General features: G+C 42.5%; 1 protein-coding gene across 25 annotated transcripts in view; it reads right to left on the reverse strand.

Moving 5' to 3' along the window:
* Positions 1–27,919, reverse strand: part of HMBOX1 (homeobox containing 1) — a 728,731-nt gene that overhangs the window by 598,304 nt on the left and 102,508 nt on the right. For 10 of the 25 annotated variants that reach the window (XM_048937424.1, XM_048937412.1, XM_048937411.1 and 7 more), the window contains 5 exons: positions 25,984–26,066; positions 23,734–23,829; positions 21,946–22,040; positions 21,609–21,740; positions 679–18,322 (listed from right to left, as the gene is read on the reverse strand). In XM_048937424.1, coding sequence (XP_048793381.1) covers positions 18,185–18,322; positions 21,609–21,740; positions 21,946–22,040; positions 23,734–23,829; positions 25,984–26,066 — 544 coding nt within the window. In that variant the 3' untranslated portion in view covers positions 679–18,184. The other 15 variants (XM_048937429.1, XM_048937436.1, XR_007375417.1 and 12 more) reach the window with 15 other exon arrangements.

Below are 27,919 nucleotides of genomic sequence, written 5' to 3' on the forward strand. Positions count from 1 at the left end.
TGACCTCAGCAGCATGCGATGCAATCTTGGTGCTTATCCCTTTTTTTTTTCTCTTTAGTTTCTCTTTGTCAACACTTTTTCCTCCAAAACGCAGCTTAGCGTTGCTAACAAGAAGCAGGCTTTGGGCCCAGCTCTCACCTGTCTGTTTCTACAAGCAACAAAACCCCGCACCAATTCCGCAGTTCCTTGCTGAAAGTCATTTAGCAAAGGGTATTTTTATCGGTGCCTTGCAATCAGTGCACAGGAATACAGCTGCCTGGTGTGTTGTTTTTTCCTACGGTCGATCTCCTTTCATGTTGGACCTTCAGAAGAAGCAAGAAGAAACGCCAACCTTCTGCTGGAGCACGGGCGCCTTTTGAAGTGCCGTCACTTTGTTCGAGAGCCGCTCTTCCCAAAGGTGGTTCCTGCAGCACCGCCGCACTGCTCTGTGTTCTGCAGCCAGAGCTGCCTTCAGAAGGCAGCCATCAAAACAGGCGAGGGGAACAAACGCCCCACAAAGAATTGCCTCCTCCGCTGCCTGCCGCCAATTAGCAGCGCTCTCACGGCCCTCACCTGTCCTCGTGCTCTTTGTCACAATGAGCAAATGGAGTTGCCAAAGTCCAGCTGGAAATGGAGGTTCGGGGCAGGACACAAACAGCCCCACACCTCTGGGTCCTCACGTGTTCATAGCATCACAGAACGGCCTGGGTTGCAAAGGCCCACAGTGCTCATCCAGTTCCAACCCCCTGCTGTGTGCAGGTCACCAACCAGCAGCCCAGGCTGCCCAGAGCCACATCCAGCCTGGCCTTGAATGCCTGCAGGGATGGGGCATCCACAGCCTCCTTGGGCAACCTGTTCCAGTGCCTCACCACCCTCTGGGGGAAAAACTTCCTCCTAAGATCCAACCTAAACCTCCCCTGTCTCAGTTTCAAACCGTTCCCCTTTGTCCCATCACTGTCCAATGTTCCCCATCTTCTCCAAAAAACAAAGTGGGGGACCCAGGAATTTGAGGCCATCCCTCATCCTCCAAAGAGTTCGTTGTTCTACATGTTGAAGCTGTGGAGATGTGTTTTCCTTTGCTCGTGCCTGAGGCTGCTCCAGGGCTGCCGCCACCCTCAGCCAAAAAGGACCATCAGAGGCTTTGTCTTTGTTGAGTTATACATTTTTATTTTCTAAGAGGTACAATACTAAAATAAACACAAATTAAAAAAAAGTTTTATTAAAACAAAACTGTACAAAAAAGCAGTTATACTACATTTTAATTACAGAACAGTCTACTGTCCAAAAGGCACTAATCCAGAATAGGAGATACAATGATACAGGACTCATTTTAACTATTTTAATCAATACAATAGAGCACTTGTTTCTCTGTCCATTCACATACAGAAACAAGGACTTTTGCTACAGTCATTACACACTGTTATAAATATGAGCCCTACATGGAAAGGTGCAGTATCGCTCTCCCTGGACCAGAATTCGGTTCAGACAATGTTAGAAATTAAAAGAAAAAGCAAAAAGGGCACAAAGGGCAGGAGGGAAGGAGCTGCTGCTTCTGAAGCACCTACTGCCTAAGGAAGATGGGACAAACAAGAACTGTCACCTTCATTCTGCAGATGGGAGCGCACAGAAAGGACCCGTTTGCCTCCAGGGTTTGCAGCAAGGAAGGGGAAGGGAAATTCGGATCACATGAATTGCAGAGCTTTGTGTTATTCTCCACCACAGCCTGTTCTACCCAGCTCTGCTTGGACCTTCCCCAGGCACTTCTCCACTTTGTAACTCATAAGGACCAACACCAAGTGACAAAATGACTCCCCTCTCCTTGCAGCAAAACATGGAGCAGATCCACTCACAAGATCACAGAATTGCTCTGGTTGGAAAAGACCTTCAAAGCCATCAAGTCCAACCACAACCTGACCATACGACCCTGACAGCTCTCTGCTAAATCGTGTCCCTGAGCACCACATCCAAATGGTTTTACACACATCCAGGGATGGATCAGCATCTCGCAGCTCACTGCAGTGACTTAGAGAAGACTTCAGAAAAACTCTTCCTAACCATCAGTACCAGAAGGGCGCCCAGCCATGAGAACAGGGAGACGCCACGGCTGCTCCACCACTCGCTGCAATGCATGCAGGTTGCACCGAAGCCCCACCAGCACTGCTGCCCACCCGCCCTGCTGACAGCAAAACCACTTTGGCAGCTGTGGGGTCGCTCAGTAGTGCACTGCAGCTTGCTGGTGGTACCTGAGATTCGCTCCCTGTGACGCACAGCGCCGCCTCCCTGCCTTGGCTGCCTGCTTACTGCTCATCCTCCCTCCTGGTCTGCACTGCTGCTTGTTTCTTCCTGAAATTTCATGCTGAGGACCACAGCAAAGAGACTGCAGAGAACAGGCCCACCAGGTGGCAAACAGCAACGCACGGCACATCCACTAAATGCAAAGCATGGACGTGGCCCATGGGCTGAGCAGCCCGGCCACGGCGAGGAGCATCACCCAGCGAGGCAGGAGAGGGCTGGGACACGGTGGGAGAGGGATACTGCACCTTTGGAACAGTGTCATATACAGAAGACAAAGACAGGCATCTGGATGTTAACAAAAATAAGTAACAAAGAAATATGATTAAACAAAATCTCTTCTCACATCATCCTATACTACATCCTCCTTCTGCTTAGCAGAAAATTGTACGTACACAAAAATACAAATACACAATTTTGTAGAACAGTCTGATTTTAATATATTTATATATATTTATATTTATATGAGTGGCAGGTTAGTTCATTATATAGAGCTTTTTGCACTTTTGGCTCATACGCAACAAGGCTTTATAAATTCAGCTTTAGCTTTCATTCAGGTTTTATAGCTTCTCGAACATTTGTTTTCACATTTAAAGCAGCATCCAATTTGCAAGAGGAGTTGGTGGTGGCTACAGCAAGGATCGGGTCACGAGGTTATTTGGGGTGGGGGAGAATATACATTCCAGTGTGTGCGCGCTAGTGCTCGTGTAAAAAAGAACAGAGTGAAGTGTGACTCCAGGATACCATGTTTACCTCTTGAGGTAGGCACAACACCTACAGCAGATGAGACAAGGAGCGGCTGGCGGCGGGGCGCGCGGCGCGGGGAACGGGGACATGGGCAGCGCAAAGGGACGGAGCCACAGGAGCAGCAGGGCTGGCACAGCTCATCCCTGCTTACTGGTGAGCTGGAGACGTGGGGAGGAACTGCAGGCACCGCAGCTGCCCCACGTGCGACAGCGGCAGCTCACGTTCACCACGGCGCTCGAGGCGCACGGCCGGCCCGGCGCTCCTATCCCAACGCAGCAAAACGAGGGTGCACAGAACCCCAAAATGGAAATCCCAACCCACAGCATGTCACACAGAGCCTGGGGCCTTTGCTTTCCTCATTCTCCTTCTGTGCCCCCCGTCTGTTCCGTTGCCTTGTCACCCCTGGGTTGGACACGCTCGCTGCTAAGCTCTTTTCGATTGCGACCACCGTTACCGACAATCACTTTGTTTAGGAAAAAAATCACAGTCAAAAAAAAGGCATCTCTGGAGCAGGGGGACAGCACTGCATCCAATGTACTACGGGGCTCCGTGAGCACTTTGTTCTCATCAGCACCCCAGCACTAGATTCTCCTTTGATCATTGCTTATACCAACACCCATCGACATCCTACAAGCTCGCTTTCTGTTCTCTGCACAAGAGATGCCCTTACGGCTTCCCCTGCCAACAACATTTCCTAGGCTTTCCCAACTCACATGTAATTAAGTTGTCACGGTGAAAACAACACTTTGTCACACATGAAAAATAAAACATCTACGTATGGGTTGCTTTCATCTTCGGAACCCTCCAGTGGTACCAACGCATCTCACCAGCGTTCCCTTGTTTTATTTCCTTTCGCTACGTCAGAAGAAACTCTTTAATGCAACTTTTTAAAACTAACATTGATATCTTTTATTTTACCCACTTAAAATCCTCATTTTTACAAGGTTATAACCACCTGCCAATCATCACATTATTCTGACAAAATGTTTAGCAGGTCCGCTCTAACAAGCCTAGAAATAGATAAGAATAAAGGAAGAAACCGCCTCTGTGATTCCAAGAAGGGGTTATTATGGATATCGGCCACTCCAGAACCTCAGGTGTGGGGTTATCCAGAGACATGAGATGAATGCACAAAGCCATTTGCACCTGGAATCCCAGAAGCAGTTTCCTACCAAATTCTGCCCGAGCTTCCCCCTCCTTCCCATCCACCCTAAAACAGAGATTGCCACGGTTTGGCTGAGAAACACCGTCTGCTAAGAAGTTCCCCACCAACAAGTTTTAGGTTGGAGAATGAGGGAGCAGCATGAGGAAAGGGATTTCTTCCCTGCTGGATTCTGCAGGGTTACAGACTCTCACTGCTCCTCCGGAGGAAGCGCAGCGAGGGCTCTGCTCTTAGGAGGGAAATGAGGTCTGATCCTATTTCTCCAGCTCACTCTGGAGTCCTGTTACTCACTTAGGCACTTTTTAAATCGACACTAAGAAAAAAATAATAATAATTAAAAAAGTACTGCACATATTTCACACTTCCTGGGCTTTTATGAGCCTTGGGAAGATCATAGAGACCAAGGGGGAGACAGCCAAGGCTATCTGTCAAAAAACAGTGCTCCCCGCGGACATAACCCACTTGTAACTGTCACCCTTTGACAGAACCACTGTTGAACTAAACCTGGTTTGAATCTGTCACTCCCACACCATCCTTAAGGTAGAAGCCTGTCCTTGGTGGCTCTGCCCACGGTGGCAGCGCAGGGTGCGACGCCTGACTTCCAGGTGCTCCCCCAGTGAGAGCCCCTGGTGCAGGAGGACGTGCTGCCCTCAGCCCCGTGAGCCGCCCTGATGGCACAGGGAGGAGGAGCTGCTGCTGCTGGCATTTGGAACGGCACTGCTAACGCTACGGCAGGATCCCAGCACAGAAATATTTCTGCTTCTTGGTTTGTACGGCAACGAGGATGAAATGCAACATGTCCCCTCTCCAAAGAACAAGCAGGGCTCTGGCCCCGGAGAACCGAGAAATAAGTCAAAAGCTTCAAGTCTCAACACGAATTCATGCACAAGCCAAAAAGAAAGTTCAGTGGACAACACTGAAGGACGGGAACTTCAAAATCCAATCCACTTTCATTACTGTATCTATTCAGAGAAGTCCTTTCATTTCAAGTTTTTTTTTTTCATCGCCTTCAAATGTAAAACAACTTAAAGAAATCAAAAGCTACTCCGGCTGCCAAAGGTGAGCCCAGGCCCTGGCTGAACGACACGACGACACGCAGCAGGAATGGCGCCACACACAGCGCAACGCAGCCGCAGGGTCGCAGAACGGCTCAGGTTGGAGAACACCTTCAAGACCATCGAGTCCAACCTCAAAACCCGCGCACCACCCCTCCCAAAAACTCACGTGAAAAAAGCAGGTGGCAACACATAACCAGAAACAACAACGGCACCAATTCACACTGCTTCCAATATTAAATGCGAGCAAAACGTTGGAGAAAAATAATGCTACTACCTCGTCCCTCTGCTGAGCGTGGTCCAGCAATTGCAAATACACTATTTCACATGGGAGGCTGCTGATGAAAAACCTGCTGTAAAAGGACTGAATTTATGAGTTCTTTTTGTTTGTTTTAAATGGTCTGAGTGAACTCTGGAGACTGTTTCATATTTATACTTTACTGTGGATAATATATATCTGAACTTCAAGTAGGCAACTGATACAGTGCCATCTAATAGGCAAAAGGAAAGATGAATCTATGTCGACTTGGACTGAAGTATTAAAGGAATTAGGAAACAACTAACTATAAATACACTGCTCAAAGCTGTGAAGGTAATAAAGTGCCTGTAGAGAAAAAAGACAAGAATGAGAAACAAGAGGAGTGAAATTGAAATGGCAGAAATCACTGAAGATGGACAAAGGGCACAGAAAGCAACAAGTTAGTCCTACCAGGAGGGGGAGAAGCAACAGACACCAAAGAGCACAGAACTAAACAGAACAGGTAAACCTGAGCACCATAATCATGTGCAAGAAACACCCAATTAGTTCGTTAAGAACGGCTGTATCTGTGACATACCTGCATTTTCCCAAGTAATTTGCTAGAATATCACGGAATAGCTACTGAGGTGCAAGGCCCAGTACCAGGCTTCCCAGTTAAAAACAAACAAAATCATACTTAGAAGTTACTGTTTCCCTGATTTGTTAATCTAAGCATCAAAAGTAAAGGGAGGGAAGGGAGGAGCAGTGCCATGCTGAAAACACCTGGGGTCTTTCAGCTAGTGAAGAGCTCAAATGATCTGAAAAACCTCAACTTCAGTATTACAGCAGACTGGTTTGTTATCAGCATGGAAATCACATCCATTGCTCAGCTGGAGACCAGACAAGCACCAAGTTCAGGTCAGAGCATGTCTGTGTAAGAAAACCAGCCGCACACCAGGTAAAATAGGATTACTGAGGTGTGAAAGAGCTTGGATGAAAGACAAAAGAAACACAACTACAGTTAGGGACAAATATGTGTGACAAATTCTGTACCAACAAGAATCAGCTCCAGAGGGAAGTGAAAGGCTCAGAGCCGCTGAAGGAAGTATAGCTCAAATACTTGTCTGGAATTCCTTCAAGGAAACAGAGGCTCAGGGTAGGAAAGAGGAGAGATGAGTTTAGCAAGAAGACTTGTGGTGGCTGTGATATTTTTGAAGCACTCTGGCAACAGGTAAAAGCATTCACATCAACAGTTCCTTGAGCCACTGCAGCTACAGGAAATGGTCATGACAGACCAACGCTTTCTCATGTGAAATGATTTCATGTGGAATGTGCCTGGGTAACAGTGAAAACATAACGACTGGGATTCGCGTATCCACATGCTCAATCAGCAAATAGCAAAGAAAATTTAGGATTAGAAATTCAGATTGACCTGCTCTGGATTTTGGTTGGGTTCTTCTTTCTTTGTAGAAGAAGCAAAAATAATGGTTGAAGAGAACGATGTTGTTCCAGAGCTACCATAGCTGCTGAACACTGATGGGTATGGAAGAGCGTATTGCTGTTTCAGAAGGACAGATGGGAAGAATCTGTAAGACATGGGAGCAGATCTCAGTAATATGGCAGCATACAATAAACCACCTTCTATCAAAACAGCGTTCGCTTGATTCTCATCCTGGCAGAAATACAAAGAGTAAAAAGGTCTTCATCATACATAAGTGGAACTTGACGTGGTTTAGAGACATAAGGCACAACATTTCCTCTGATGGAAAGTCATACATTTTGAAGGAGGTCTTACTGTAGAGAACCACTCTACTACTCAAATCTCAACAAATTATTATATACTACGAACAAGTTACAGCTGTAAGAGTAGAAGTCAACCTCTTTGGAATCAAAGTTTAACAATTAAGGCCAGAAGGGACCAATCTACCAGCTAAAAGGAGACCCTGCACATCACATGAGTTTCCATGTCTGATGCAAACTCCATTCTGCTTCATCCAGCCATTCAGAACTCATGTAGTTCCACCTAAACTCAGACCACCCAAACGACACAGAAAGGTGAAATGCTCTCATGGCTACTTTTCACACCAAAATCTTACCAAACCTTCTGAACAACAGGCAGCTCAAATGTGCCAAGGGAGAGTCCCTGTCATTTGGTCTTGAAAAGATCTGCTTACTTGCCATGAAGTATAAATTTGCACCCTGCTATGGGAAAAACTGGTCATTGAGTTGATATTCTGAATTCCTGGCTCTGGTTGGCTTCTGAAGGACATTTTGAGCACTGTCACTACAGTACTGTTAGAGACAGATAGCAGCAACGTTACCAGCAGGCAGACTTAAAATATAATAACAATTAAAAAAATGCAAAGTCAAACGCACTTTGAGGAATGCAATATATGCTCAATATTCTCACTGGAATATATTGGGTGAGAAATATTAATTGATAATTTAATCATGTCTTTGTCTTGAGTGATTTGGTAAATAAAATGTCAGCAAAATGTGTTTTTAAACCTCAAATGACGTAAAATACAACTCAGAAGGCTGATGCCAACCTCTTAATTACAGAGGTGTGTTATTTAAGTTACATATGCCATCTTGCCATAACATGGAAGACTTTAATTAGTTAAGGAGAAGGGATGGGAGAAAAAGATAGGAAGATGAATTGAGACCAGTGACAGCAGCAAGTTAGTGTCTAAAAATTCCTGTCCTAGGAAAGAAATTCCTACCATTGCTACTGTGAGTGTAAGCACTACCAGTGGCAATGGCTCTGGAAGAACTAAGTACCCAAGACCCATAGGTCTGTTCTGAACCACAGTGACAATGGATGAGATTTGCAGAAGTAGCTCTATAAGGAAGCTGAAAAGTAACTGAAGGATTCAGGTAAGAGCCTAAATAAGTTAAAGGTTCCTCATTTCTTTGCAAATCTGTTGAAGTTAGGAACCTGCTATCTTTGCTAAATTTTACTAACTCCATGTATGCATCTTTACACAGCAAAAAGCTTCAGAAACTCACCTCGTACAGCAGGACAGTATCACTATGGAATACAGTCAAGAAGTTTACGGTCAAATATGGAGCAGAAGCTCTGCAGGGCTAAAGGCAGATCCACAGATACTGTTTTTCACAAATAAACAAAACAGAAAGGCACACAACACTTTATGACAAATGCTTTTGCAGAATCTAGCAACGTTATCATGGAAAGATTGTGATGTTAGTGTAAGTCACCAGCACAGCTCCTCTCCTGCAGTACAGAAGAATACCATGCTGCAGGCTCTTCTGAGATTTCTTAACAAAAAGGTGAGTTAGCTTGTAATGCTAGACCGTATCATATCACAGAATCATGGAATGGCTTGGGTTGGAAGGGACCTCACAGACCATCTAGTTCCAACACTCTCCCATGGGCAGGGATGCCACCCATGAGGTCAGGACACTGCAGACATCTTCAGGACAACACAGCAATACCCTCAGCAACAACTGCTGGCAACGCTTCCAAACTGAGACCATACAGGAGATGTGCTGAAGTGGCACAGAAAAGCCAGAAACACAGAAGAGCCAGCTCTAATTTGGAAACTGAAGGCTACCTGTGCTTGGCATTCTCCACCTGTGGGCAGGGTAAAAACAGCACGAGCAGATCAGGGGAGTCCCAGACCACGGCTAAACTTCCTTATCATCTCCACAAACAAGTGACAAGTCAAGAAGAGCCCAACCACAACGCAGGGTAATCTGTAATCACACAGTCACACAATTAAACACCAGCTTTATTTCTAAAACCCACTAAGAAGAAATAAATACCCAAAAGCATAAAAGGAAAAGAAGTAGTTTTGCATAGAAAACTAAACTCTGTTTCAGCCCCTGCTGTTAGAAGTTACCATTAGGAACAGGTCATTATTAAAGTTTACGAAGTATAGCTGTTCCAAATGTCACCAGTAATGCTGGTTCTAAAGAAAATTAGGGGGCGGAAGATCTTCTGTTTTCAATCACAGAAAGACAGAAATCCTTTTAATTATGACCATGCCAATCCACATCTTTCTAAAGCAGCTAATTACATGTCAGGAGGACATCCAGCCCTTCGAAAGAGCTGCCATTACTTTTCCTGCCATACTCTTACACATTTATCTACCCATCCCAATTACCCTGCCTGCATTCTGAAAGCATTCAGCAGAAGCATGCTGGATGTTTTGATCAGCAGAATGCACCCGCTTCCATTTAACAAGAATAGGGGATAAATGGTGCAGACATCCTTGTGCCAAGCCAGCTGAGAGTGGGATGCACTGTACATACAGAGCATCAAGGCTGTTACAGCTCGCTCCACTTCATGAGTTGGGTTTCCTCGCACTGAAGCCGTTGGCAGGAGCACTCCAAAGCCCACTGCAAAGAACAGGGAAGAGCACAACACTGCAGTAGTCAAACCAATTAGTCAGTTTTCTTGATCAGCTTGGTTAAAGGGAGCGACTAAAATCTGTTTTGTGAGCTTACCCCACAGACACCTGAAACGGAAAAACTTCTCTATCTCTCTGACATACCACCCAAATACTACACTGATAAGCACACCGTAAACATCACAGACTGCATTTCAAATTAATAAAAAAAATATTGTTTACTTGTTCCAGCAAGTACCAGCGAGGGTATGATCTGAATTTTCATAAGGAGCATTTGACAGAGGAACCTTAACAAAACGAGTACAGTTTGTACTGATTGTCATAACTATGTCAGTGCCATCGTCGCTACTGCATCGCCTCTGCCAAATGGATGGCGACATGAAAACAGGCATGAACAAACAACTGCAAGCTATTTTTAAGAGACAGAACCTAAGGCCAAGGTTAGCAATGAACAACTCTTGAGAGGTTTGAATTTTTCTCCCTGTGTTTGTTCCACTGGTGCAACTGAGAATAGTTTCGTTTAATTAACTGTATTGATATTTGCTGGACAAAAACCAACATCAAAACGCTGTCCTCTTACTGACAGCCCTCAAGATGATCGCATCCACTTCTCCAGTTCTAACACAATTCTCACAATGGAGAAAAATATCTTTTGTATATTTTAAATTTGAATTTATAGCTGTCGCCTCTAGAATGCCTCTTTCTTTTCCTTCAATGTGCAGTATCTTTAATTGGACAGTTCTAATCCCATTTATTAGACGAAATGAATAGACACTAAAATGAGAGGTTTGGGGCGATGCTTTTCAGCTTGCCAAATGCCCGTTGGCCAATGGCTGCTTCAAGATCCTGAGTAAAAAGGCCAGCTGCAAAAAGGGGAAAGCTTTATTTTGAATCTTCTCTGCAACTCTTCTCCTTGGGAACTGGAGGTACTCATGGTCAGGCCATCCACCCTCCCTCCCAAGAAGTCACAGTGAAAAAGTTACTCCTCAAACTTCCATTCAGTTGGCCAGGATTGTGATACAATCCCAATTACTCCACTAAGAGGCATTTAAACACACAAAACCTGCAGCTGTCTAACAAGAACAAGCATACGTTAGGTCACTAACATAAAGCAAGTTTTTTCAAGAGCAACCCTGCCAATAAAGATTCCTGCCAAATGAGAAATGCTACACGAAACTCAACGTTATTGCCTACAAGCTGAAGATTTCATTCAAAATAATATTACCAAGTCAAAGAACTTCAAAGAGTGCAAGAGCTACTTGGGTGGGAAGCCCTAACATAAGAGCAAAACTTATTTTGACACTAAAATTTGCTGGTAATTATCAAATGAATTTGAAAGAAGCTGATGGACCCTTGGGGATGAGGGCTACAGAGTGATGTAGCTGGTACAAGTGGAGGAATAGAAAATTTCTGGTAAGAAATTTATTATCTGAAATGAGGAGAATTCCAGGCATAAAGGGGGAAAAAAATATTCCCCTACTAAACATCCACAGCTCAGTACTGAATCTTCATAATGAACACTGAAATGCACGAATCCAGAACTGACATCACACACAGTGAAAAAGAACCTCGCATTAAAGGTTTTAGAGGCTGCAGTTTCGAGTTGCAACTCTTACATCAGTTTTGGTTTGGTGGTTTTATCTATGTGAAAAATACAGTGAAATCCTGTTACCAGTACCACGTACTTCTGGGTGGCTCTGCGACCTGGTGGACGTCATAGAATCACAAGGTTGGAAAGGACCTACAAGATCATCTAGTCCAAGTATCCTCCTATTACCATTGCTACCACAATGTTCTACCAGCACAATGCTTTCATTCTACTTCCTTGCAAGCAGCATCTCACTGTTACACCACAGAGGGGATCTGAGAATCTTGAACTCATCTCTGTGTTCTCCTGCACCTTAAAGGCAGGAGTGACACTTGGGACAGTGACTCCATGCTGTACCATAGTAGCGAACACCATCATGATTTCTCTTTAAAATAACTTCCACATCAGACCCCAAATCTGTCTTTGTATGTTTTTCTATTATTATTTATTTTTTGTCTAGCAATGGCCAACAGCAAACATAAGGAAATAACATGAGGCTCCAAGCAAGTGCAGAAGATGTAGGCTACCAAACGAAATCTTCTGACAATCACCATTTGAAGATTTACTGAAACAAAAAATTTTAGCATATCACAGTAGTCAACAGTGGGCTTAAGCTGAGTACAATTCCTCTTCTAACCTCTTCAGCTACGCGAAATTGTTCAAGTCTACACTCACAGCAGCAAGACAGTGAAAATTCCTCTCAAAGGCAAAAATGAATCTACAGCGCAAACGTTATTAAAACGTGGAGAACTTACCAGTTCAGTGTTAGCCAAGGAACGAAACAAGCTAATTCAAATATCCCTGAAGAACTGTGTAAACAGAGCAAATAATTAATGAGATTTATTCCTTATGGCTTGATTAGAACCTGGAGCCAGACTCTACAAATAAAGCTCATCTATATTAGGACAGGACAGAACTTTTTAACAGTAGGCAAAATAACAGAATTTCCTTAAACAAGTGAACATGTGCAGATGAGAACTGGGAAACTCCCCGACCTGAGCAGGTTTGAATCATACAAGGGCTGCTCCAAAAGTAATGCCTCCTATTTTATGATGTTGGCTCACAACATCAGACGTGGATGCTGGTGGGATGGCAGTAGTGGCTGAAACTTCCCACCAATATTTCATGACGTTCTGTTGCTGTGTGACAGATGGCAGCAGAGAGGCAGCCTGATAGAATGGTGCCTGACGTGGAAGTGCATGTGAAGCAAAGTTGTGGAACTGAATTCTTCCATGATGAAAAAACAGCATTCACTGACATTCATCAATGCTTGCTGAATGTTAATGGAGATAGAACAGTGGATGTAAGCACAAGGAGGCAGTGGGCAGTGCATTTCAGCAGCGGTGACAGTGACATGAAAGACAAGCCGCATTCTGGACAGCCATGCACAGCTGTCATACTACTCAAAAAAGAGCATCTCCATTAGTTCATCTGTGCCAATAGGCAAATTACAATCAGAGAACTGTGTACAGAGCTGAATATCTGCTTCAACGACACTGGCAATGCTGGAACACTGCAAAGTTTGCAGCAGACAGGTCCCACGAATGCTCACACAGGGATAGAAAGAACACTAGCAAGTCTGTATGCAAGTCTGTCAGGACTTACTGAACCAACACAGGGTTGAAGGTGATTTCCCTGGATCTCATCATTACCAGTGACAAGAGGTGGTGCCACCACCATGAGCCAGAGTCAAAATGGCAGCATATGGACTGGTGACATCTGAATTTCCCATTGAAGAAAAACTTTTAGGACACAGTCCTCAGATGGTAAAGTGTTGTGCACAGTCTTTTGGGATAGGAAAGGAGGGATCATTCTGGATTTCCTGGAACATGGATAAACCATCAACTTAGACTGTCAGGTCACAACGCTGACTAAGCTGAAGGCTTGAACTTCCACAGTCAGGCCAGAGAAGGCGACAATCCTTCTCTTGCAATACGATAACTCCAGGACCCATATTAGTTTGAAGACCATGAAGCACACTGCCATTCCTGGCTGGCCTGTCCAATGACACTCTGCACAGTCCAGATTGGGCACCTTCTAACTTCCATCTCTACTGGCTGATTAAAGATGGACTGCATGGGCAACAACTTCTAACAACAATACCATCACAGCAGCTGTGAAACAGGGGGTCACCTCCACTAGTACAGACTTCTACAAGTGCAGCATGCAGGCTCTTATTCATCACTGGCAAAAACACATAGCTAATGGTGGTGGCTATGCTGAAAAACAGTGTTTTGTAGCTGAGAATTTTCTCTATCAAATAGTGTTATTGTGCTCTTCGTATCTGCTGTAGTTTCTATGGAAATAAACAGGAGGCATTACTTTTGGAGCAACCTACAAAGAATAATTTGGGTCGGAAGAAACCTGTGGAGATCTCTGATCCAACCCCAGATCTTGTCCAGTTGAGTTTTGGATATCCCCAAGGGTGGGTTTTTCCACTGCCTTTCTTGGCCCCTCTTTTACCACTTGCACTATGAAAATATTCCTCTGAAAATTCCATCTGGAATTTTCTTAATGCAATTTGAGCCCACTGCTCCTCATCTTTTTCTATGTACCTCTGAGAAGAGCCTGGCTCTGTATTCACTATACTGTATTCACTAGCAATTAGAACAATTAAAGAGCAAAATAAGATCTCCCCAGAGCCAATCCAAACAATCACAGCTCTCCCACCACGTGCCATGTGCTCCAACCCTCTCATCTCAGCAGCTGTATGATGGACTTACTGCTGTACAAAACTGACCACAATACTCCAGATAGGCTCCCAGAAGTGAACAGCAGAAGGGACTTATTGCCTTCCTTGCTCTTCCTAGTGACATTCCTTTATCACTACAAGGGTGCACTGCAGACTCATGGCCAATCTGCTCATGTCCAACATGTGAGTAATGGGATTATGCTATAACAATATCTAGGCTTGTAGTGTATTAGATGTCTCTACAACTCTAGGCCATCAATGAATAATGTCTGCTTGCTGCTATGTTATTATTTCCTTTATCAACTAATAATACTTTTGTAACTATCTGGGATTTCAGACTTCAGGAAAAAGACAGAATTCAAAACAAAAACAAAAGAACAAGTAGAGGTAGAAATTGTTGTTTTAAGAAGACTGTTAGAGACAAGAACTCAAGTATAAGAACTTTATGAGCCACAAAATAACAGCCAGAATTTACTCTAAAAGTTAAAAGCAATCTGTGCCCATCACAGAAGAGGAACATCTTGGATTATTTCCTCTCTATTCACAGAACAAAAAGGTAGATCTAGTCTGCCACCAGACCTGCTTCAAGGGGCCCCACACAAGGACAGACTGCAGTAGCTCCACGTTGACTACAACAAACTTGCCACTGAACTGCAATGTGACCAAAAAACCAAACCTGCCACCACCAAGAAGATACTTTTCAAGAATCTCCAGAGACAAAAAGATGCAAGCAACATCCACACTGCAGCAGAAAACCTAGAAAGAAAGTCTAAATCACAGGACACACTCTCCACAAGTCTTTCAATCACTCTAGATCAGGTGCAGGTCTTCTGACATCGTCACACCAGCATCTACTCCACGTAAGCTAATTCCTGTCAAAGCAGAAAGCTGTTAATCATCTGCAAACTGTCTGCTATGAACCTTCAGAATAAAGGAAACAGGCTGCTGCACCACCTGAACTCCTACTCCTACCTCATTCCTCTTGTAGATAAGTGCAAACCAAGGTGACAGAAACCTGAAACACACCAAATGTCTTTCTTTTTTCTTTTTTCAGCATGACTGATTCCTTGGTTAAGTAATTTGTTGTTTGCTCTGGTGAGACGATGTGAGAGAGCAGCAAACTGGTATTTATCTTCAAAGCTACAGACAAGGAGGATCTGGCAATCTCCAGCTGTTCACAAGTGGTTTATCTGATTAACCTTCATACTGGATATCGACGCCTGATGAGACCAGCAGCTACCTGACACTGACAGACAGAATTATGGTCAGATTATTATATCATTATAAAGGACATCAGATGGTCTGGACATACAGTTTTAGGGGTGTTACTCTGATCCTGCATCACATGAACCAAAAATCGGAATAAGGATTTTTATTCTTCCCTATTGCTTTAAAAAGGCGACGCTTGAAACAATGACTTTTTTTTTCTCAAGATGCTATAGTAAGCAATATTTCTTCTAAAATTGCAGCTGTCCAACAGTTTGAATCTGTTCTTTTTAAAATGAAACAGCCAGGACAAATGGTGGTGGCAATCCCAACATAAAGAGGCCATCGATTATTAAAATCTCCTTCCTATAAATCGTGGATGTTGCTTGTCAGCTTGGTGTGTGACTGCAGTATGAATAAGGTAAAATTCCACTAAGGCTATAGTTTGCTGGATCATTCTGCTGTGCAAAAATAGGGAACAAAAGCTCTCCCTGTCCTTTCACTCCTTAGTACCAAAACACTCACACACACATTAAGAAATAAACTGCAATGGTGCAATGGCAGCTGATCCAATTCTGTGCTTTCCCCGAGTCTGCCCTGATGCTACTTACAAATTTGCCTACTCAAGAAATGCAATAAAACAGAACAAGACGGCTTCATTCTGCTTCAGTGATCTATACCTAAGGAAAGCACATAAATTTCCCAATGAAATCCATAAATGAAAGACGAGGCCAAGCCCTACCTATTTATCTTTGAAGTTACAGAGACAAAGAGGTGCCAGGTCTGCACCCTCTGAAAGCACAAAATCTCCACACTTACCCAAGCAATTTTGGTGAGACTAACAGATGTGAGGATGATGTAAGCTAGCCTACACCCTGAGTGGGTTTAGGCTGCCTAAAAACCTTCTGAGGAGCCACAGTTTGGGAGGTCACGATGCTGACTGATAGCTGTGCATGAGGAAGGGAGGATGAGAACAAACCAAGTAACTGTGACTTCCCTCTGTCCCCTCAAAAGCGGATGAGACAAGAAGGAAGCCCATCCTTCAGAATTCAGCTATTTTCCCCTCTTCAGCTATTCCCACCTAAATGGGGAAGATACAAATGGAATGTTTTGGAAATACTATGGAAATTTTTATATATATCTATATACAAAAATTTACATAGTTTTGTTTTTTTTTAATTTTTGTTATTTTTGTGTTGTTTTTTTTTTTTTTTAGGTTTTCTTTTTGTTGTTGTTTTTCAGTTTTTTTAAATGTAACACAGTCCTGCCTGTCTCTAACACTTCCCGTGCTGTTTCCATTGAGATGTTTCCTCTTACCGGCAGCAACATATCATTTTATCAGGATGCCAGGAGATCGTTTCCACACAATGCCAGCAGATGTAATTTTCTTAGATGCACACACAGTTCATCATTTAGATAGTAGATGACAAGGCGATCGCAGGGTGACTCTGTAATGCGAGTTTGCTGTTTGGCATTTTGAATTCTCAAATGATAAAAAAAAGACTTATCAAATATAAATATCTTTAAGAAAAAAGTAACAAAAGTGCTACATATGATCAAGGAAAACAATTCCATTAGTTTCTGCTACTTAAAGTAGGTTTGCTTTACAAATATTACCACATCCATTATCAGTATGGCTTCCAATTATTAATTAAATTGCTCGTAGCAGTATAGCTTTCTCACATCTTAACAAGGACAGAGTAAAGAGAACACAAAACATTCACACCCCATTTCTCTGGTAAGAGATCCTCTTGCCTTTAAGCAAAGGCAAAAGCTCTTATTTAGGAGAATATTTATGCTATGATGGTTAACTAGCAAAGGTCAGATGTCAAACTTCTTGAATAACCTTTCGGGCTAGACATAGGCATTAGTTACACAGATGTGTAAAAAAAATCACTCACCCGTTTCATGACCTTAAAACCTTCTTGGAAAACATTGCTTTTGAAAGTGGCAAAGTGGAGAGGGGAACAGGGTGGGGACAGAAAAGGAAGAATAAAAAGTGAAATTGTTAGTGACAGATCAATAGCGTCTAGACCTCTTCTGAGCAGGCACTACAAGCCATGCCAAATAATGAATAGTGGTTTTGAGAGGTGGACTGTTGTCCATTAGACATTCAGCTCATTTTTCATGTGATCCCAGGCTGGGCTTCAATCATGGTCCCAGAGGCAGAAGGCAGTACTTATCCACTAAGCCACACAGCTTGTGAGTAGAGGATGTCTGTGTTGAATATGGGAACATCAACTGAAATATGTGAATGTGTTTCCAATGGACATTCTTAGCACAGCACCCAAAAGTATATCAAGTCACTGTATGACCAGTGAGGCACAGCTTATTGCAGCTGGAAATCTGAATCAGCTGAAGTGGGGTTTCTAGTGTTCTTTTTACTCTCTGTTGATACTCCCAGTCTGGTGTCCATCGACCCTGTGCCACTACCTCAGCTTGCATCCTTTCAGTCTCAGAGAAGGAAAAGCATACAGACTATTTTTACACAATCTCTAAAGGTATCCAAGATTTTAAGTGTAGCCTAAGACTTGTAATTGAGGACTGTCTAAAATACCTGGAAGCACTTTGAATGCTAAGATAGAGCAGCAAGATTTTTCTAGCCACTGGGGCTGGGAGAGGGAGGTTGGTTGGTTGATTGATTATTTATTGGGAATTAATACTGAGAGAGTATACGCAAAGGCTGAGGGCACCATGCCATCTTCACAGAACAAGACCCTAACAGCTAACTGACGTACAAGAAACTGCAAAGTTATACTGTAAGAACACATATTAAGGACCGAGGAAAGTCTGCTAAGGTGCTACGTCTAAAACTAAGTTACTTCTTGCTTCGACCCTCCCCCTTCTTTCTATCAGTCGTCGTCTAGAGCCTCTGTCTTGATCTCGTTGGCTCCTTGCCGGGCCAATGCCAAGATGGTGTGGTTTACCGCTGCCATTTCCACAGCTAATGAAATGGGGTCTTGATGGTCACTATGGCTAGTGCTGTCATCCTGCACAGGAGGAAAGGAGAAGAGAGAAGTGTGGTTATTACACAAGCAGAAAACCAGCTAACAAAAACAGCGTATAAAATAATGGCCTAGGGGCAGCAAATTGCACACTTGTCACAGGGGTACAACATGGAAGGAGTTTACACAGCCGATTTCCCTCAATGTGCAGACAAAGGTAAGAGGGGTAAGGAGTGGTGTACCCGATTTTCAAGAGAAAAATTTAAGCAGAGGGAATATTCTGAGGAAAACAGGAAATCATAAAGATAAAAGCAATATACAGCATATGTCAGGAAACCAAACTAAGGTAGGGATCATTATCCACTGCACAAATTCATGCTGTGCTTACATTCTGAATACCGTAACCAGTTCTGCTCATCCCGTTCAAAGAGGACATAACAGAAGTAGGAAAAGTAGTGAGAGTGGCAATCAGGAGAAAGAGTCAGGGGCTGGCTTCTCTACAGGGAGGGACTAAAGAGGCTCAGATTCTTCAGCTTGGAAAAGAAATGGCTGACAGTTGATATGGTAAATGCTTATTGCAAATAATCAGTAAATAGAGAACAACTGTTTGCTACTTCTGATGATCTAATAAGCAAGGGTGCTCACTGAAATGATGAGATAATACGTTCCAAAGCAAAAAACAGGAAGCAGCTCTTCTCTTATCACTGTTCAGTTGTAGGATTCACTGATTTTTAGATTAGACAAAAGTAAATATGCCTTTAAAAAGAGGGGTTAGACAAGTTCATGGAAAATTAGTCTACTGTAACTATTAAAAAGAAAGTGGATACACCGCCTGGCTCAGGAAGTCTCTCAAGACTAGTGCTTTCCAGAAGCTGGACGCTAATATAATAAAATCACTCTATAATTACCCTATTCTTTAAGAATACTTTTCCTGAAACAGTGGTATTGACTTCACCCAGACCTTTGGTCTGAGCCGTTGTCCTATAAAGAAACTGAATTCACAAAGGTAATGGGAAAAAGGTGCTGAAAAGCTTCCAGCCTGCTTAGAAAAACAGTGCAATGATTTGGTGGGACTGGAACTACCGTAATTCCAATATCTAGGTGAACCTCTGCTGAGTTCTCCAGTCTGCTGAACTAAGTGCTACATATTTCTTCATGCTTATTTCCTAAAGAGCAAGGTCTCTCAGCTGTAGGACGACCACTGTGCTGATTGCTGTGATGCTTGGCAAGCAAAACTAATACAGGGAAATTAATGCTGCAGGCCTGCAGTGATACTTATAAAATCAAGAAAAAAAAGGGTTACCTTCTTAGGCACATAATGGCCATACAATGTCACATCAAATGCTTGACATAATTTTATAGTGAAGTGTGCATGCTTCTTAGTCTACATCAGAAACAGGGCTTGGTTTAAAATAACAGGAATGAGAAACAACAATATCCAATCTAATCTCAACTGTCAAACAAATTGTGCTGAGATGCTGGGCAGAATCACAGTGTTCTCCTCTCTTTAAAATGAGGCACTAATAGTGACCACATGACAATTTTGCCATTAGGTTTACAGAAAAGAAATAACAATTATCAGTCTTCAACAGCCAGTAAGTGATGAACATGCAAAATTTTAATGTTAGTATGTACATTTAAGCACTTTCAAATTAAGATGAGGGTGACAAATGCTGAGGGAGACAGAAAAGGCAAGATTTGGTAAAATCCTAGTTATATGAAGGAATGTGCTCATTTACAACAAATAGCAAATATTGTGATGTCACCTCAGTAGTGTTTACTAAGTAAGAAATACAAAGCAGAGTCCTGAGTTTTGCTCTCTTAGTCACCTGTATTTGGATGAACTTTGAAGATTAAGTGTCATTGTGGAAAGCAGAATTTATGGTTTTAACTGCTAAGGGATATCAAATGGTCATCAGGAGAACTTGCCATTTATTCTGCTTCAACACCGATGCCTCATTATACGTCATGAACAAGCCCAGCCAGATTATTGAGAAATGCAGATTTTAAGGACTCTGAACAAAAATCTTCACATTTTCTATCCAGTTTATTCATCTTTTCAAAGCATTTTGGATAACACACCAGAAAAACATAGTTTGAGAGTCTAGATAACTCTTGTATTCAGTTTCTGTATCTGACTGAACAGGAATTAACCGCACTTGACAGGAGTTTCAAAATATTTTAGAACTGTCACAGAGCTGATCCTCATTATTTAAAGCTAGCAAGGTTGGTTCCACCAAATCTACTGGTGATGACCTATAAAAAGGGCCTTAATGTCCATCAGAAGCAGAAGTGACTGGGAACCCCTCTGCCAGAGATCTGTCACACTGGGCCACAGCCAAGCCTGCTAGGGACTCATTCCAGCGCTTTCCATTGCTGAAGCACTCCTTTAGAGAGGGAGACATAACTATTTCTCCCAAATGAGTCAATTAAAAATGATCTGCCAACCCCAGATGTTGGGCGTAGCACAGAACAGAGCTAATATCAAAGTCAGAACCAAACAAATGAACTGTTCTACAAGTCCCCTGGTGCCAAGCACACACATCCCTGATGAGTTTTGGCCAACACTGACACCTGAGGGAAAATTGGGAAGCGAATGCAATACCTGTCAGGAAGGTGTGTGAAGGAAGGGTCACCAACTTTAGGGTAGGTGAGGGCTCAGAGTGCGGGAAGGGGTATTCTTTTGCTGGAGAATTTAAAAAAGAAGTTGCTGTCAAGGGTTAAAAATAATCAAGAAAAATAGAGAATAGGCAAGAGTTAAAATGCAAAAAGAAAAAAAGATAATATGTAAACAACCCAAATAGTGGCACACGGTTGCAGAACAATAAGAAGCAGGTACAGGGCCAAATAAATGTCAAGCTTTAGTTAATCACATTCCCCCCCCCCACCCCTTCTCCCTTTGTCTGTCAGCATCTTAGGGAGTGATCCTGAGCCACCCTGAAAAGTGCTCCCAGGGACACACAGAGGGAGCTCAGCACCTCACAGGAGGGAGCTCAGCATCTTGCTGAGCAGGGCTGACAAAAGGGATTATGATGAAGTGTTCTGGGCAGGGGCTTACTGCTGTACTCATCTGGGTGCCAGATAAGCAACTCACAACAGCTGTACCACAGGCAATCACAGAGACATTTCTTGCATAAAGAAACAAAAGGTGAGAGAGGGACACACATGCCTAGTTTTGCAGGGAAATAAGTTGGTGCCTGATACATCAGAGCAATTGTTAAAGACCTGTACATCCTTCCTTGAGGGCGGATTACTAGCACGGTGCCAGGGCTAAGGAAAGCTCAAGTTATGCACGGTGCACTGGGTAACACTCTCCTAACATTTTTCATACATTGCGTGTGGCGTGAATGGTGTAACTTGCTTGTTTGGAGCAGATCCTCCTGTCTTCTTCTACCTTCTCTGCTTCTCTGCCTCCCTCTGAACATCTTCCCTCCTCCTCCCCATTGCGTACTTGCCAAGTGTCCTGTTGTATGACAATAAATCCATGTGGGTGAATGCTCGTTGCTCAACATGTTCAAACAGGGGAGCTGTGCTCTTCCACTTTCCCCTTTACAATTACATCAAAGCAAAACAAGAACAAGACACATCTGATTTGCGAGGCAGAAGGCCTCTGCACGTGTCACTGAACTCTCTCATTTGGGGACACGTGGCTCAGCCATGGTGCTCACCTGCTCTGAGTAGTCATTGCCATCAACGTCGTCGCTGTTGGAATGACCTCCCGGACTCTGTACATCTATTCCATGGCTCTCCAGGATTGCTGCTTCTTCGAAAAAAGCAAATGGATCCCTAATTTATCTGATGCATTAGAGTAATTAAAAGTTAGCTAATTTTTCAAGAAGTTAAAATAACTGGAAGAACAGAGTTAGTTCTTAGACTCTTCCTCTTCACTCTCCAGTATTTGGGAAGGTAGCACATGAACAGATACTGGTTTGCCTGAAATCCTTCCCTGTCAACTAACAGACTTGTTTGCGAGTAAGAATCCTTGTTTTCCAGCCAGTCCTATTAGAAATTAGCTTAATTTCTAATGCACTGGAGTGGCAAAGGCATTCCCTGTAGATCTTCCCACATAGTTTGGACTGGCAGGACTTGAGGGGGGCAGGGAGTGTCTGAAAATAGATGGAGAAATTTTTAAAAGCACTTAAGGGATTTAAAAACAATACATCTTCATCTTCCAGCAGGATCCATTCATCTAAAGCTCCCTTTAGATCTTTTCAATCGCCTTCCAACCCTCCTCCCCACACATAACATAACAGTACAGATAAAGCTGTAACACCACCCACTTTGGACTTTGTTCCCCCTTTGTTCCCCTTTTTCTTTGTTCCCCCCCACTTAGACAGACAGGTTTCATTTCTGAACAGTAAACGTGGATCAAATTTCAGTAACATGCTACATCTTGCAGAAAGAACTTTTTCATCTTCACTAATACGACAAAAAGCAGCAAGATGGCACTTCCAACATTTGCAAAAATAACAGTTAACATGCAGATACGGGCCTTATCTTGCCTATATGTTGCAAACTCAGTTCTGCACAGTACTTAGACTTGTGCATAGAACTTTGCCCAATTGGCAGAAGTTTTTTGGGTCCTGGCTGCTAATGCAATTTTATTCTCATCAGAATATCTTGCATTTATCCATATGAGAAGGTCTATTTCTTGTCAGTTCAGCATCACTTCTTATTTCCTTATGATGAGGCATTCAAGCACAAAAGGCCTACAGGGCTAGCTTCTGCTTCATTCTGATCATCAAGGAAAAATATTACTTTCTTCCAGCCACTCAATGCTGTACAACCCCATGGAAAGCAGTAGGGAGCACAGGTGTAACGTGAATAAGAAGTTGTCTTGTGCAACCTTTGGTCCCTGTGGCTGAATCTGAGAGGTAAAACAACTCATCTGGCCTCTTAGATCCCTGTGGGGTCTGAGGGATGGCAGTAAGAGAGACAACCCTGGGTTTTGGCAGAAAAAACAAGTGCATTTCAGTGGAACACAGACACAAGGAAACTTACAACCATATAAAAGCTCCTCACTACAACCACTTCTCATTTAAATGGTACACTAAGGTTCTGAACTTGCAATAGTCTCAATTTCCCTTGTTTTCAATGCAGACGTTTTCAGGTTTTATTTCAGATTGTATCTGGAATGCCCAGGTGAGCCTGAGTACAGGGAATGTGATTCTCTCTCCACAAACTAAATTCTTGTTTGGGTTTCAAAAACTGATCTTCCAATAAAACTTTGTGACTGTCTCATTTTTCCTGCATCGATGATGGAATTTCATAAACTCAATTCCTACCTGTATTTGAGAAAAAAAATCTGGAAAAGCGTTTCTTCTTCTTAAAAAATTGCCCCACATTTCTATTATCAGAACCTCCCGTATTTTCAGTAAGGCAATCTTGTGTAATTTTTATCTCTCCTGAGCAAGTCAATGTACTGAACCTTGAAAGCAGGCTCTCTGATACATTACCGATATTGGCTCGTCTCTTGATTTCCTTTCTTCTGTTGGCAAACCAGTTGTACACTTTAAGGGAGGTAACTCGCTCCAGATCTGATAATTTTTTTCCTATAACAATAATGGAGGGGAAAAAAGAAGATAGGCAGACTACCCTTGTACAAGTGGTGAACTCCTGAAATATAAACAGCACTGAAGAGTTGTTAGAACTGAGAATGAAGCGAATTTTATGTGAATCAGAGCACTGTGCTCAGATGCTATGGTAACAAATGCCAAATATCTCTCAAAAAACAAAGTAGCCTTTCTTCTGCTTTTAAAATCTGAAATACACAAATTTCTTTGCAGCTTCAATCAACCAAATCCCAAGCCATGGGAGAATAGAGGGCTCCTTTTCTAGTTCAAGCACAAAACTGAGATTCAAAAAACTCAAACTCGATCCACAGCCCTGCCATAAATCCCATACCCTTGGGCCAGCTCTCTTACTATGTGCCCCAAGGGTGCAGTTCAATGACATGTTTTCTTTGGTTGCAGCAAAATGAATGAAGGAATTTTGTCTCTCTTCTATCTGCTTTCCTTCTTCTCCACCAGCAGCTGCTATCGTACTCCCACAGCATTCATCAGAGCCTCTCCATTCTGCCAGGACACTTTTTATCTTCTGGGAGATGGGGCAGGGGATGTTGGAAGCCAGACCACTGGAATGTTACACAATCAGCAAAATAAATAATCCTAATAACAACCACCCAGCTACAGCAAAGAACTCCTTCGCCTGATGACTGGCCTAAAAAGGGAAGACAGGGGAATCAGCATTGCAGAGGGATGATGGAAACCTCTTAAGCTAGCTATAAGACTATCTGAGGTGGCTGATATAGCTGCACATTCAGTTCCCTGCAGCCTGCACAGGGATGAGACCTCACTGTGTGCTTCTTACTTTCTCAAAGTTTATTTATTCAGCATTTCATACACTTGCATAATTACAGCAATCAGCATCTGCAAACTTAAATAAGAGAAATGGAATGAGTGAACGAAATAAAATTCTGGAAATAGATACCTGTGCTGCTTCCTAATGCTCTGTACCAGTACCATTCACAGTATTTTACTAATCCTCAGACACAGTGCCTTGTCCAAAGCTGCTGAACAATCCAGTGGCATTGCCAGCCCTAAAATCCTAACCTCTTCAGCTCTCTACCCCCTGGATCCTTTTGCTTCCACCGTGAACAGGCAAGAGGCAACACGAAAGCTGAAACAAGGGTAATTCTGACTAGTGTTTAGAACAATGCAGGAGAGCAATCACCACTGCAAAGGGCCCAGGGAGGTGGGAACACCTCTGGTTTTGGAGCTATTCAAGAACGAAAAAGGCAAAGGCCCCTGCACACCTTATTCTAAAATGCTTCTGCTTGATCAAATGGTCACTTTCAAACTTAGTTAGTCTACGTTTCTGTGCTATTCTGTTCAGAAATCATGCATTTGTTTTCTTCTGCATTTATTTTTATTCTGGTTAGATAAAATATAAACACACCCACAGTACAAATTCTGAAAATGTCTGGCTCATAAACCAAGGCAACAGCACGTGTGTCCACTAATCTGGGCTTACTAATACTAAACTGAGCATTCATGCTCCTCTACCAAGTATAATTTCTTTGTGAAAAGGGAAAACGCAACTCGTTGATTCAAACACAAGTTCTCCCATTAACACTCAGATTCTAATGCAAGACTCCTGTCCAGAAGTTCCAAAAAAATCCTGGAAGGTGGGAAAGCTGTGGTTTCATTTTTCAACTTGATCTCCATCAAGCTTCAGTTTGTAAACCTAAGATTTGCCATCTGTGAAACAGAACCAAGTAAAATTCCTTTTCATGGAGTGTAATGAAATTGCCAGATTGCTCCTAAGTGCTTACAGAAGGACTTTGAAATAAGTGACCTGACCTTAAAGAATGAAAGCCTTTCAGAGAATGTTTATTTTCTTAGCAATGCCATTTACAAAGCTGTATAAATGAAATACACACCTTGTATTTCATACCTCAACTGGTGAAAAATTAAGTTTCAGATACAGGTATTGTGGTTTGAAAACTGCATTGACTTTCATGTTCATCCCATTATTGGCAGCTCTGAAGAAGGCAGGGCAAAGAAGGCTTGAGAAGAAACCTACTGCTAGTTGAGAGGGCTGAATTATTAGTAATAGCCATAAAATTACATTTACTGAATTTAGCAGGAGATGCTGAAATCTAATTGTAATTGCCTTTGGAAAGGACATCGCGATCAGCTCCTCACCTGGCTTTTGTATAACTGCATTACAGGCGTTGGCAATTTCTTCTCTCTTTGCCTCGTCAGGATATTGATTCTCATTGAAGTAACTGCAAGAAGGGGAGAATAAGAAAGTTTTTTTCAGAAACATTCTAACACAGCCCCACTGGAAGGTGTCAGCTGCCTGCTTATGCACACTCCTACAGAAGGGATACAGACACAGTGCATTTTCTGTCAACCTGCATATGCATAAGGTAATAACAGCATGCACTCATATACACAGTAACTCTTTGAAAAGTTCCCAAAAGCTTCAGATAACTGAGAATATTATCTCAGCATTTGCAGCGTCACCTTGGCATTCAGAATATCACAGCAGGAGATGCAGCAAAACAGGCAACCTTATGAATATCAGAGTCATTGCTGTCAAGTGAAACACATTCTTATAAGACAACGTAGGCCATGACTCTGCTTCTTTAATTACCAGTCACCTTCTTCCCCTGCATGCCCCTGAGGCAATGTCCTACAAGAGGTGTTCAGTATTCATTTTGGTCGTTGGGTTAGTATATACACACATATACACACATATATGTGTATATATATTAGTATATACACCCATACATATATTGCACACAAACACTTGGGGTTTAGATTGGCTGCATTATTGGCACAATAAAAGAGTAAGATGTCTAGAGTCAGGCTGTTTTTTTTTTAAATCACAATTAAAAGTTTAAATCTAGCCCAAGACAAGATACTCTGAGTACAGCACATTTTAACAATATTTTCCTAAATAATTATAATTTTATTGTGCTTTATACGCAGTAAACATCCCATAAAAGTTAAACTGTTTTTTTCTTTTACTCCGTTAAAGCGCTTTAAAAATTTTAATGAACTGATTTACATTCTGGAGATCTTATCAGATCTGCATTAAAAACAACAAAAGGAGTCCTGTTTACTTCAATGGACTCTGATAAGCAAGCCATAAGCAGGGACTACCACGTTTTTCTGTAGATTGTCCATAATGTAGAATCTTAAGAATTCTTTGATCAGCTTTGATCAGCAGCAGGTTCAGATGTTGGACAGCTGCTCTAAATTTGAAAAGAATACATTTTCCTTTAATTGTAGATCATTTACTAGTGGGAGAGCTAGGCCTTGGAAGGCACTTATTATTTTCCATGGTTGTTTTTCTGCTTTGGTGGATTGGCCCCAGCACAGTTGCTCTCAATGGAAACATGCATTCTGTTCCATACAGCAATTTTTCCTCCCAATCTTTTTTGAACAAGTGGTGCTAACACAGATCTCACTCTTTCACTCCCAGCTTAAATCAATCCACTGCAAATACAAATTTTGGACATTCAGTTTGAATTCCATGTGCTATTACTACATCCCATTGTTCTCAGTCCTATTTGCAGTCACAGCTACACAAATGCAGTCCTATTTCCACGTTGCTGTTCATTGACTAAAATAAATTACATCAGTGCAGCTAGTTGCACTATTAATGTACTGCCACTTGATTTGGTAGCTTAGAAAGCACAGAAAGACACAGAAACAACTCCATCCTCACTAAAAGAAGGGCAGATTGTCTATAACGCTGATTTGGACATTGGAGGTAATCATTTATATATGAACATCTGCTTCTTCCCCAGAACTTTCAGAGTTACCTCTATGAAGCAGTTCCTGAAACTGACCTGAACCCCCACCAAAAAACAGGTGAGATTTTGCCATTAGATCTGAAGAAGAGGACAACTGGTTACCCTTACTTTACTGCAAGCATCGTGCACAGCGCATTTCCAGCTCTGGCACTGTCAGCACCCTGGACCAAAGACTTTGCATGGCATTTTTAGAAGTATATTCTTTTATCTTGCAGATATATCATCCCTTCTGTCACTGTATCCTTTAAAGTGATGTATACCTATGTAAATTCCTCTTCAAAGGTGTGGTGTGCTGCACAAAACATTTCTAGAGA

The sequence above is a fragment of the Lagopus muta genome, chromosome 2 (genome assembly GCF_023343835.1).
Source record: "Lagopus muta isolate bLagMut1 chromosome 2, bLagMut1 primary, whole genome shotgun sequence".
Taxonomy (NCBI): Eukaryota; Metazoa; Chordata; class Aves; order Galliformes; family Phasianidae; genus Lagopus; species Lagopus muta.